At 36.2% G+C, this 13,829-nt stretch overlaps 1 protein-coding gene across 1 annotated transcript in view; it reads left to right on the top strand.

The window, feature by feature from the left end:
• LOC136035572 (alpha/beta hydrolase domain-containing protein 17B-like) overlaps positions 1–10,869 on the top strand; it is a 78,205-nt gene extending 67,336 nt beyond the window's left edge. The window contains exon 4 of the mRNA XM_065717447.1: positions 10,506–10,869. Coding sequence (XP_065573519.1) covers positions 10,506–10,589 — 84 coding nt within the window. The 3' untranslated portion in view covers positions 10,590–10,869. The remainder of the gene's footprint in view (positions 1–10,505) is intronic.
• The last annotated feature ends 2,960 nt before the right edge of the window (positions 10,870–13,829 follow it).

Here is a 13,829-nt window from a genome sequence, read left to right as displayed (position 1 = left end):
TCTCCTTTGCTTCATTTTTGCGAAGTCGTCGACAAGCTTCTCAAAATTGAGCTCCTTCACTGCAGCTTTCTCAGAGAATATAAGCAGCAAATGCGAAAGTCGCTCGTTTTCCATCGTTGTCCGGAGGTAGTCCTTCACAAACGTCAACACAGAGAAAAAACGTTCATTTGAGCACGTTGTGAGCGGGAGTGTGAGGACTACCCTGACGACCTTAAGAAGCTCAGAATAAGCTTCTTTCAATCCTCCGAGGCGTTCGAAGACATCTAAAGCGTTTGCCGGTTTCTGTGGAAGCTGCGACACAAATGCACGAGCTATTAAATCTTGACACTTCAGCTGCATAGTATCGATTCCCGCCTGGTCGAAGTATGTCGCGATCACAAGAAGTAAATCTGAGTCCATAAAATCTTTGGATTTGGGGTTAAGGCAACGTGTGGCTTCTAGCACTGGCAGCTGGACAGAAAAACGCTCTTCAAACTCATTTAACACTCTGTCCAAAACCTCGTAGAACTCTCTCCGCATTTTGCCATTTTGTTTAAATATATTTACATTTTGTTTAACAGCCATTTTGTTTAATATATTTGAAAAATCTAATAAATATGTCTTTAAAGATGTCTTAATTGTCCAAAGTCTCTGGGGGAAGGTGTTCAATTTGTGGACTTTGCCCTTTTTTATAAATAGTATAGGTAATTGCGAAGTATACAGACGTTTTCAGTTTTTTTTGGTGGGGGGGCAGCTCGAGCAGAGGAGGTTATGTAGGAGGATCTTTCCATTGAGAAACTTTTCATAGGGGAGCTGAATTTTCGATCAAGGGGGCACTGGATTTCCAAGCATTATTAAAAAAAGAATAAGAAATTAAATGAAAAAAAAGTTTCTTCAACTCAAAGTAAGGAGCAGGATTGAAACTTAAAACGAAAAGAAATTATTACATATGAGAAGGTTCACCCTTTCGTCAATACCTCGCTCTTTACGCTAAAGTTTTTTTTTTAGTACTTTCAAAAGAGATGTTTATTCTAATCAAACGGCCTTTGAGATTCAGGAGTCATTCTTAAAGAATTGGAACCAAATTTGAACAGCGTAAAGAGCGAGTATTGACAAGGGGGTGAACCCCTTCATATACTTAAAAATTGCTATCCGTTTTGAGCTTTAATGTTTCTTCTTACATTCAGTTGAAAAAACATGTCTTTTTTATTTCATTCAATTAAGTCCAATGTGCTATTCAATTTTATGTTTTGTAGGTTTTTATAGGTTTTATAGGTTTCTGTGATACACTTCTTTATTTATTTTTTGTTTATGTAGGATTACCTTGCAAAGCTATCATTCCCTTGATTCTATATTTTAACCTAGAATCAATAAACACAAAATATGATGTACGAGTACTGCTGTCGGGTGATTAAACACTTTTTGAAGCTAGCCATAGCAATTCATGCGGACGAAAACTTATTAGGTTTGAAATTTCTTATCTTTGTCGCTTTTTGTTCTATCTTTCCTCTTCAAAAGAAGAAACTCAACAAGATTTGTCTGAGCATTATCTTATAAACAGTTCTTGGTAACGAGCTGTAAGTAAGGAGCGACCCGGCTCAATAGTAACCGAAACTCTAAAAAACGGAATTTGATACCAATAGATATGTCAAAAGAACTAAACTTTTATGCTGATTTTAAATACATTTTGTTAAGTTTAGTCTTACCCTTCAAAGGTTACAAGCCTGAGAAATGTGCCTGATTTTCAAAAAATGGCTGAAACACCCTTAGAACTCATATAATCATAATAAAATCATACCATCAGATTCAGCGTATTAAGAGAACCCTATTGTAGAGGCTCCAAGCTCCTATCTGCAAAAATGTGGAATTTTGTACTTCATATTAGAAGAAAGATCACGGATGCGTGTTTATTTATTTTTTTTTTGCCCAGGGGTGATCATATCGAACCAGTGGGCCAAGACATCGGGAGAGGGCTTATTCTAACGGAAATTCAAAGTTCTTGTGCCCTTTTTAAGTTACCAAAAAATTGGAGGGCAACTAGGCCCCCTCCCACGCCATTTTTCCCCAAATTCCCCTGACCAAAAATCTGAGATAGCTATTTTGTTCAACATCGTTGAAAGGCCTAATAATAATGTCTTTGGAGATAACATGAAACCCAGAGCTCTTGGGAAAAGCATGCATACATTTCTAGGGTGGGAAGGGGAGGACGATTTTTTTGGCTGGGGGACTTAGCTCGGGGAGAATTTTCCATGGAAAATGAATTTTCTAGGGGATGAACTTTTCAGGGGAAATTGTGTACTGGAAAAATTTTCCAGAATTCCTATACAAAATTTCTTTATATATCTTGCTTTCTATTTACTGGCTCAATTTCACGCTTGGAAGTGTTAAGGGTAATTGTCCCAGTAAATTTTAACCAGGATTGTATTGTTCAGAGGATGTTTCCAAGGGGGATTTCTCCGTGGAGGTGAAGCCAGATTTCCTGGCTTTATTTAAAAAATGATCAGAAATTAAATAGAAAAACACTCGTAACAAGTGCCATATGAGCTCGTAGCTCTTGTTCTGGTTCGTTCAGTGAGATTGGTCGACGAAACAAAATTTAAAATGTGGTAGATTTACTTACAGTCGGTTTGAAAAACGAAGCCAATCGTCGTTGCATCTTTATTTCTTCTTCTTTCCTTTGGGCTTTTATTTTCCTTTTTTTTGCACCACTCGCACCGGATGAACTCATGTTTCAATAATCCGATTTGAACTTGAACACAACTCAACACTGTTTCACGGTTCTTTATTTGATGAAGGGTAACGAGAAACTAAATACAAAACTGGAATGACACCCTGGTCTGGATACCCTCTTTTCCAGATGTTAGCCTACACATAAATGTGCCGACTGACGGGATTCATTAATCACTGGAGAGACTTCAATGTCACAGAAGTACTCCGAGCCCAGAAAGGACTTTACAAACCCCTGCCAAAAGGGTGACCATAAATTAATTAGGGAGACCGGCAAAAACAGGATACTTTCTTGAAATGCAATAATCGTCGAGTATCTTGAATTTGCTATTTAGTAATAATTCACAGTAGAAATACGGTAAAAAAAAGAGAAAAAAGTAGAACAAGGACGAATAAACAAAGAATTACGTGGTTGAAATTGGGCCCCTCCAGAAATCAGGGGGGGGCCATGGCCCCCCTCCCTGCCCCCCCTAAATGGCGCCACTGTTTCAAGCTAAGAGTCAGTAAAACTTCAGTAACTTCCCTTTGCCTGTATCTCTTATTCTTTTATGACTACATATCTTATCTGTTTTTATATTTATCTCTGATTCTATATATTTATCTCACATATTGGTCGTTTAACTGTTATTTCTTATCAAATAGTCTTTACATGCGTCTACTGCCTAGAAATCGCAACTTTAAACGTAGGCCGATAAATTACTGATTATAAAACCGTGTGAAACCTTAAAATATCCGAAATCTGAGACTGGGGTGAAGTATGAAATTGTAACGGGGTCCCTGGTTATAAATTGCAAGGGGGCCTCATATCATAAATTGCAAGGGGGTCTCATATCATAAATTGCAAGGGTGTCTCTGATCATAAATTAGTTGTTCAGAAAGGATGACTGATATTAAATTCTGAATCAATTTCGTTTTTATTAATCGGTATTTAGAAATATTAATCAATACTAAGATAATATTTTTTAATCAATTCTATTTTTATTAAAAACAAGCTACATCTTCTCAGCTGCATTGAAACCAAAGACGTATCCATGATTTTGTTCGGAGAGGGGGAGTTTTAAAATTTTGACCCTTACGTATTTACATAAGTCCTGTTTTTGGTTACTTGACATGTTCGAAAAGAATAAGTAATATTTTATCTCCTAACCCCATGCTGGATTCCTGAGTGTACTGAAGTTTGAAGTAACTGCAGAAGTGTATTATCACTTGTAATTGAAGCTCTGTTTAGAATTAAATTTGTCTCTAAGTCAAGTATCGGAAATAGGACCCGCATCTTATTGATTATAATGTCTTCTTCTATCCTTGGATCATGACAGTCACCTATCAATGTCAAATTTCCTGAATCATTTCCTGGCTAACATTCTCCTTCGTTCCATTTTCGGAAATTGACAGGGATAATAATCATGCTCAACTAGAACTTCTAGATATATCTATTTCTAGATAGAAATATCTAGAACTTCTAGCTCGTAACTAACTTCTTTCGGCTAAACTTTGTTGAAAAAAAAGATTCGGTTTTGAACTATTACTATTTCATTGAGTCACCTAGTTTATATATTTTTTATCTATTCATTTTCTAGCGCTATTTTATTTCACATTAGTTTTGTGATATCGTAGCAATTTTTTTGTGTGGCTTGATCTCTTTTTGATACAATTACTATTATCAATACTATTGTAAGGTCACCTGTAATCAAGGGCGTATCCACGATTTTTGTTCGGGGGGGAGTAAAAAAATTTGTAAAACAGATAAAATTTTGTTTATATACATTTTTTTGTTACGTTTTTACTAGTCGGGCAAAAATTTCGCGGGAGGGGGTCAATCCCTGACCGTCTCCCCCTTGATAGGCCTTGTTTCTAATTGTGCACCCAGAAATCCTCCGTCCCCCTTCTTGAGTACGCCTAGATCTTTTTTATTATATATATATATATATATATATATATATATATATATATATATATATATATATATATATATATATATATATATATATATATATATATATATATATATATATATATATATATATATATATATATATATATATATATATATATATATATATATATATATATTTACATATATATATATATATATATATATATATATATATATATATATATATATATATATATATATATATATATATATATATATATATATATATATATATATATATATATATATATATATATATATATATATATATATATATCACGCATAAATAAAGCTTATTTTTCGTTTTTAAATAAGAATTAAATAAAATAAACAAGTTTTTTAACTGAAAGTAGGGGCTACATTAAAACTTTAAAACGAACAGAAATTATTTCGTATATGGAAGGGGCTATCCTCTCCTCAACGCCACGCTCTTTGTACTAAAGTTTTACTCTTTATCACAACTCTACTTTTTAAAACAATAAAAACTTTAGCGTAAAGAGAGAGGCGTTGAGGAGAGGATAGCCCCTTTCATACACGGAATAATTTCTGTTCGTCTTAAGTTTAAAAAAACTTGTTTTTTTATTTAATGTCTGAAAGTATGTCAACTAATGCATGTTCAAATTTGGCTCACCGTACATGAAAAATAAAAAAAAATTGCATATTAATTTTAAAAATTTATTACGTATATGAAGGGTTGCCCCCTCTTCAATACCTTGCTCTTTAAGCTAAAGCTGTTAGCGCTTTCAGAAAAAAACTTCCTGTTTTAGTTAAACGGCCGCTGTGTTTCAGTAGACATTCTTACAAAATTGGGACGAGGTGTCAAACTTTAAAGTAAAGAGCAAAGTATTGAGGGGGGGGCAACCCTTTATATGTGGAATGATTGCTATTCGTTCTTCAAATAATGCCAGTAAATATGGCTCACCCTTCCCCCATCCCCCTCACGGAAAACTTTTCCGTGGAAATTTCATCCAACTTAAAGTGCACCTCCCCCCCATCAAATTCCCTCCATACAGTTTCATCTTCACTGAGAACCACCCTCTGAAAATTGCTTGCGATCGATTCGGCCTGAAAAATTCTCCTTAGATTGCTTTCATTTGAATAAGACTTTAATCTCTAATCGGTTTCTCGATAACTCCAGAAATGTCCCCTTCCGTGGAAATTATTCCCCGGAAATCGAAATACGCGGAAAAAAGCCCCTGGATAATTGCCCCAGAACATATCCACATGAAAAATTTGGTAAAGAGAATGTAAGACAGACAATTAAAGAATTTCGCACAGTAATTCTGTCAAATACTCCCAGTGTAGCTTTTCCCCAGGAATATTCACCCCGCAAGTTTCGATCCTCAAGGGAGATTCTCCCTATAGAAATCCATACCAAGCACAACCCCCCTCCCCCGAAAAAAAGTCCGTATACCTTTCAATAACAAATACTATACGTAAACAATGGGTGAAATTCATAATTTACAGGCCTCTGCCCCCGGACTGTGGGGGAATTTTTAACCTAAAGACATAATTGTTTGATCTTTCAACTATACTGCACAAACGGGCTAGTCAAAATTTTGATCAGATAATGTTGGCGAAAAATGGTCTTGGGAGGGGCCCAGTTGCCCTCCAATCTTTTTGGTCACTTAAAAAGGTCACTAGAACTTTTCCGTTTGAATCCACCCTCTCCCGATGTTCTAGGACCATTATTTCGATACAATCACTCCTGAAAAAAAAAATTAATAAACACCCATCTGTGATCTGTATTCTGACAAAATAGTGAAATTCCACATTTTTGCGGATAGGAGCTTGAAACTTCTACTGTAGGGTTCTCTGATAAGCTGAATCTGATTTTGTGATTTTCATTTACACTCCTTGAATTTTACGGTGTGCTTCCCCTCTTTTTAACCCTTTCAGGACTGAATTTTGATAGAGCTAAAAAAAAAAGAAATCTATTTTCTTATTTGAACCTTAAATGAGCTCGCATATGATGAGTTTGAAATAAAATATCAATTTCATTCATTCATTCCGGATTTACAGTCATGACTGCAATTGACATCATCCGCTGTCACAAGCCGCAAAATCCATATACTAATCTAAGATAGAAATTTATAATGACAATTCAAAGAAGAAGAAATACACAATAGTAATTGTGTAGGAAAGATTTTGAAACAGTTTCTGTTCTGCACCAGACACAATGAAATTCGACGCTTTGAACACTGGATTCGAGCATATTCGGAGCAGAAACGGCATCACTTCATGTCAGCCACTGCCTCTGGCCAAAACTAGATGCTGTCATAGTGAACAGTATCATATGGCTTTGGTTTGACAAGCTTTGGTCTTTTTGGATTGGTCTCTGAGGGGTCTTCCACGAGACCTTGGAGTTCCATCATTTGCAGAGGTAACGTAGTTGGCGATTTCGCTCTTGAAGTCTGAGAGGCTCTTTTTTTGTTGGTTCGAGCGTGTTGACCCACATGACGCCGAAAAATCAACCATGCGTTGACAACCGAAAGGTCCAAGAAATAGTAAAGAGACTTATATACGATTTCTTTCCACGGATATCTATCCTGTACAGCTCAATGAGCACGTCACTGAGGTCAACACCACCCATGAATTTGTTGTACTTAGCAATGCACAGGGGACAGACAACGTCGACGTACTTCCTCAACTTACTGTCCCAGCGTTTGCAGTTGTCTGAAGGTTCGGCGCCGACAAACGACGAAGCAATGCAGACGCTCTTGTTGTCGAACCACTTCGTAGCTATTGTCGAACCTTACCGCTATTGGTCTCCACTTTGTAGCCAAAACTTCCTCTTCCTTTTTTTTCAGTACATCGTCAGCTTCTATAACGCAACCTTTCAGTCTGTTTGCCCTGATGGTGCCAGCTGAATGAATCCCGAGTAAAAGGAGCTCGCAAATCAATTGTGTAATAATTGTCGAAAAAGAGCTTGAAGTTCTTGTGTCTTCGAATCGCCTCTGCTAGTCTGAGCACAACCTCTGCTCCCTGACCAAGCTCATTGACCGGAACCTAACCTATCCCAGTATAGACCTCAAAGTCGTAGATGATTCCGCTGGCCCCTGCACGACTGAATATCTTGATTCCTCAGGAGTGGGGTTTGTCCTTGAGGTATTGCTTGAAGCTTAACCTTCCCTTATAAGGAACCATTTGCTCGTCAATACCCTGCCTTTCCTCCGCAGGGACTTTATTTAGATTTGCTCGCAGTCCGTCTATAACCGGATGAAGTTTGAAGAGAGAGTCGTAGCCGTCTTGACCTTTTGGAACAGGGAGGTGGCTATCGTTTGCATGAAGAAACTTTCGAAGGGTTTTGAACCGGTCTCTGGACATGACATCTGCAATGAGGAGAAACTTTGTAGCTCCCTCCCAGTATTGAGAAACTTTGGGCGTTTTATTATGCCCATAAGCATATAGATTTCCCAGGAACTGTCTCATCTCTTTACGGGTGACTTTCAGTTAGACACCCTCCTTCTGCATCGCATACAAATTGGACTGAAAAACAAGGCCTTTGACCATGTCATCGTCAAACATTGGTTGGAATTTCCGGAGGAGGTAGAGGAAGAGGAGACTTCCAGGTTACATCGGGTGATTCAGAGTTTCGTCTTCTCCATCTAAATTCTCTTGAAGCTGAAGATTGGAAAGGTGTTGCTGTACCAGAGGTAGATGGGTCACTAATGACAGAGGCAACCAAAGGTGATAGTGGTCGAGATGCATCTCGGTTGACGATGTGTGCGTGAGTCAACGATGATAAAGGTAAATCATCTTCATCATCGTCGTATTCAAGGGAGGGATAAATGATGGGGTCTCAGTCAGAATCGTTCTCACCTTCATTATGGTTAAGGTCCTCCTCTAGATCAGACAGTTCTCCATCTGGTTCAAGAATATGTTGAACAGTTTCGTCCCGCGAAAAGATCTGGTTCGCATTTCGTGTAGCCTGGCTTCTGAATAATCTTTCATCCCTCTCTTTCATCCCTCTCTGACATGATAGCACTGAAAATAAAAATTATAGATATTGTACCTACTTTTTATTGACATGCATTTTATCCTATAATTAGATTCAAGGCTAATCTATTTCGCTTAATTTTATGCACTCTACCATTAAAAATCACCCATATGCGGAAAAAATCACTAGTTTTTTGAAAAATAATCAGTAAGTCATTAACTAGATAACACAACTACAAAGTTACACAATTAAAAATTCTAAGGCTACAAATAAAGAATCAATAACATATGAACAAAAATAATAACACCCTCAAAACAAAACCGACTATTATATCGTTAGTTTTACCTTCATGGCCGATTGATGCCTTATGGAATCAATACAAATGAGTGGCCCTACCGGTATACCAGAGATCCCTCACCTCAAATAATTAGTCGTAATTGATATTTTAATCATTCTTTATCTGCTAAATTTTTTCTTTAGCTGTAATACTCCAATCAAAGAAAATAAAAAAAAAATGTTTATTTCCCTTACCTTCAGGAGTTCCTTCCATTACAAAACAAAGAATTGAAATAACACGGGTAAAACCCAGCACATGTTCGTGCGTTTATACAGGTACTCATTCGAAAGAACTCGGTATCTGCTATCTGATGGTATAATTTTCGATTCAATTTCTTATAACTAGATGGTACTTATGCTGCAGCAAAGACTGTGATTCCAATTGGAATACAATGCTGTGAAAGGGTTAAAAAATTAGACAAATTTTTTCAGGCTCGTAACTGTTGCTGGGTATCAATAAACTTGATGTATCTTACGTATTTGGAATCAGCATAGTAAGCTGATTCTTTTGCTGTATCCGATGATATTAAAATTCAGTTTTTTACAGTTTCAGTTACTATTGAGCCGAGTCACTCCTTACTTATAGTTCGTTACCACGAACTGTTTGTTATCCTTTTTTCCTATCCTATTCATCTTTCTAATGGATTTTCGTTTTTACCTCTTGATGTTGTCCTTTTTTTCTGTTTGGGACCTGTTTTTAGAATGTTTTCTTTTGGGTTTGGTTAGACTCGAAAATGCGAATTCGGCCCGTGAGGGTCGTGATGGTCCCGTCAAACAAAAAAAAGTCTTATCGCCTGTGGTATTCCTCCCGTTTCCCTTCTCGAGAAAGTGACCTAAAAATCGTCGCTCCAGTATTTGATAGATTATTATTGAGTCAATTCAGTGAATGTTGGAATATTTTCTGGATGGAGGGTACAAAAAATTAAAAAACTCATTACAAATTTGTTTATGTGCATTTTTGTTACGTTTTACGAGTTGGACAATAATTTTGGGAGGAGTTAGAGGCTGGCCCCCCCCCCCTAGATACAGCCTTGCCTGACACCATGTCTTTCTTAGAAAATCAGAAAAGTCTGCTAGGAAGGTGGTTGTGCCCGCCTAGAGTGTGAAAAATACCTCTTTTGGTATATTTTCATTAAAGATGCCATTTTTGGTATTTTCTTTGAAAAAACGACAAATTTGCCATCCTAGACATAGAAAAATACTTTACCAAGAACACAATTTTTGGTAGAAGTCTTTATGACTAAAACTTGGTAATTAGGAAAGCGATTTTATGTCATCGTTCAAAGGCCCTATCCAGGGCGTGGGGTACTGGGCTTAACCCCTTCCCTTGAAAATTTCTTTTTCCGACTCGTAAAAAAGTAAAAAAAGATGCATATAAACAAATTTCGTAAAGTTTTTTTTAACACTCCAAATTAATTACCCCTCCCCGTTTGAACAAAAATCCTAAATATGCTCTTGGCCTGTGCCACTAGTGTTTAAACAGTTTTCTTTAGCAACTTTTTGAAAATATGCGGTTTTGAAAATTTTGTCTATTGTTTGAAAATGAAAAAAAAGGATGAAAACAATTTTTAAAATGTTTGTTCTTTTCAGGGAGCAGGTCATAATGACGTTGAGCTGTATAGTCAATACCTGGAGAGGTTAAAACAGTTTGTGTCTACCGAGTTGGGGAATTGACAACCAGCCTTCGAAATAGACAGAAACGACCCTGATTTCGCTAATCCAAAATGTCATTATGGTGAAAAACTATTATAAGTCTTACCTAAGTGCATTACATACCGTGACAACCCTGACTACCCGACTACCCTGTTTCTATATTGAGTGAACCCCGTTACAAAAAATCCGATCTCTGTGTGTGAAAAAATGGTTTAAATAATTTTTACCTCAGGCTGTTGTGTTTTCTTATTTCGACAGCAAGTGAACATTGAATAATAAAAAAAATATTCTTTTTTTGTAATCTCTATGCAATTTATATTGTAATCCATTTGCAATTGATCTCAAGTATGAAGGGATATATGCTATTGAAGGTGTTGGTGCTTTTTCAGAATATAAATGTACTATAAATATTAAATATTTATATTTGTAGTATTTATATATCAATACACATGAATACAAGCATTAAATATGTAAATAATATCTGTAGCGGTATTTCAATAATTTTATTGTATTCAAATAATCTATAAAAGATTTATGTATAAACTCATATATTTTAGTGATATAAATATACTATAATGTAAACATTAGATAAATATGTCAGAATATAAAACACTTTTGTAATGACAGCTCTATTATACAGTGTTATCTGCAAGGATAGCACTGAATTTTTTATATTTATATTAAATGTATTTATGTATCAATATATATATATATATATATATATATATATATATATATATATATATATATATATATATATATATATATATATATATATATATATATATATATATATATATATATATATATATATATATATATATATATATACGTTGGCTGTTCCACTTAAGGAAGAAGAGAGTTAAAAACCATGTGCATTTATGGCCTAGGTTTATCGTATTTCACAGGGGTGGAGACAGGGCTGTTCCTGGGGGGGGGGGGTCCAAATTAGCCGCCTCTGGCGCAGTGGCTGGGGATTGCCAACTTTGGTCAAATTTTTCACTGACTCGGCTTTATTTGCTTATATTTGAGTCGGGAGGGGTGCTGTAATCAGTACCACCAATCCTAGAAACGGCTCTAGTGGAGGGCTTTGAACTGATTTGTTTACATTATCCAAATGAGAAAAAAAAATGCTTTTAGTAAGCCTTGGGCATCTAAAGTCGGAACAGGTTTAGTTGATTTGTCACGTTTTTGGACCTGTTTTGGTAGAAGAAAAGAAGGAGCTTCAATATTCTCATCATTTGAAGCAATTCTAAAACAAATGAAGTGGTTTGGATTAGGTTTCGAATAAGCTAAATCACAAAATATCATTGGAGGAGTCGTATTATTAAAGGTCACCTTTTTAAAGCTGGGGATAAAAAAAGAACTCTTAAGAAAGAAAAAGAAATTTGTAGTAAAAACTTAGACTGAGATGATGCAAATGAGCCAAACTTAAAATCGCTGTCGCTTGAAAAAATAAGCCTAAAACCTCAAGGGAGAAAGATTTACTTAAATTAGATTTCGAGCTTTGCAAAAATGAAAGTTCAACTGGTTGGGTTCTGATAGACTAGAACCATGAGCTATCAAAAAAAAAACTACAATAACAGTCTGAAAGCTAAAAATAAATCACTAAAGAAAAATTCTGGAAATAAATACCAACCTGGTATTAAAAAAGGTAAAAAAAGTTTTTATTTTGATTAACCAGACCTTTAACTTAGTGTATGCCTTTCTCTGACTCTGATTACTGTCAGATCGCTGCACATATTTAAAAAGACAATGTATCTCTGAGTCACCCTAGCCGAGTGGTTAGCGCTTCGGACTTGAAATTCTAAGGTTACGGGCTGGGGTTGAGGTTCCTGGTGTCGGTGGTTATTTAGTTTAGACTTTTTATTAGTATTATCCTGTAAACTCAGCCAGAGTCGACCCAGCTGTGAATGGGTACCTGGAGAAATCTGGGTAAAAAACGCGGGAAGCGTCGGATGATTTGCCCCCAACCACGCAATGCGCCCCCTGCCGAACGCTTAGAATCAGAAGATTGGTACCTGCGCAACGCATACCATTGGTCAGCATGTGAAAATTTTGTTTTAGTTCCACATGTACCTCCGTAAGACAGGATTCCGCAGGTGTGTCATTGATTCCTTAATTCATCTAACTTCTTGCATTCATATATATCTTTATGGCTAAAAACTTCGTCAATTGAACGTTTGAATATAAAACAGGACTGTTCTTTAACCGAAAGCGTGACTTAATTAATCTGAATTAATAAGCTTTGAATTAGCTAAGACTCAAGCCTTAAGATTATCGAAACTAAAGAAAAATTCAATAAGCTCTATCCTCCAAATGAATAAAAATTGGTGATGTGTTTCCAATGAATAATGTTTCCATAGCTACTGACTTGAAAATAGTGTAATGTGTTTGTTACCAAATAAATCCGATTCTTGGCACCGGGAATTTTTTTTCCAATCACTTCTGGTGATATGGTGACTTAAAGGATGATCCTATCTCGTCCATCATATTTTTTTAGTTTGGCCAAACTATTTAGAATTGATTGGGTGATCTTGCCATGACTTGTAGAGCTTGGACGAGAGATCCGAGTAAATGACAGAAAACTAAAAGTTGACTCCTAATTTCCGGAAATCTTAGAAAAACTTTAAATTCTCATGCTCTATGGCGGAGATAGATATATTCAGTGTATTGGGGATAGAGATATTGGACGAGAGATCCGAGTAAATGACAGAAAACCAAAAGTTGACACCTAATTTCCGGAAACCTTCGAAAAACTTTAAATTCTTAGGCTGTATGGGGGAGATAGAGGTATTCAGTGTGTTGGAGATAGAGACATTCAGTTTTAATGAAAGTTATATGGGAATTCCTTGAGAGGGTGTAAAGAGAGAAGCTTTGAATAGATTGGGATAGAGGAGTATTGTGTGTGGCTGTCTTGGCCTCAGGCGGCTTGGTGTTGCGGCGAGTTGTTAGTAGTACTAGTGGTTACATCATCCGAAAGTGTAAATGTTTTTTGTTTATTTAATGGGGCAGAATTTCCTTTTGTAAGTTCGTCTGCTCGGAAAACGCCAAAAATCGTTTAAAAAGAATTGTTATTTGATTAATTTGGCTGCTTTGGGAGTCTCCTGTGGTGCTACCCGCAATGATTCACAAGCTCAACGACAAAAGAAACGCAAAATGTCACTATTTTTGTTTAATTTTTTTGCGAAATTTCACCGTCGAACCACAAATTCTCGGCAGCTGTCGATGATAACCAGTCGCCTTACAGAATTCGTGAAT

This window comes from Artemia franciscana, chromosome 14 (assembly GCF_032884065.1).
Source record: "Artemia franciscana chromosome 14, ASM3288406v1, whole genome shotgun sequence".
NCBI lineage: Eukaryota > Metazoa > Arthropoda > Branchiopoda > Anostraca > Artemiidae > Artemia > Artemia franciscana.
This window is presented reverse-complemented; position numbering and strand designations above follow the sequence as displayed.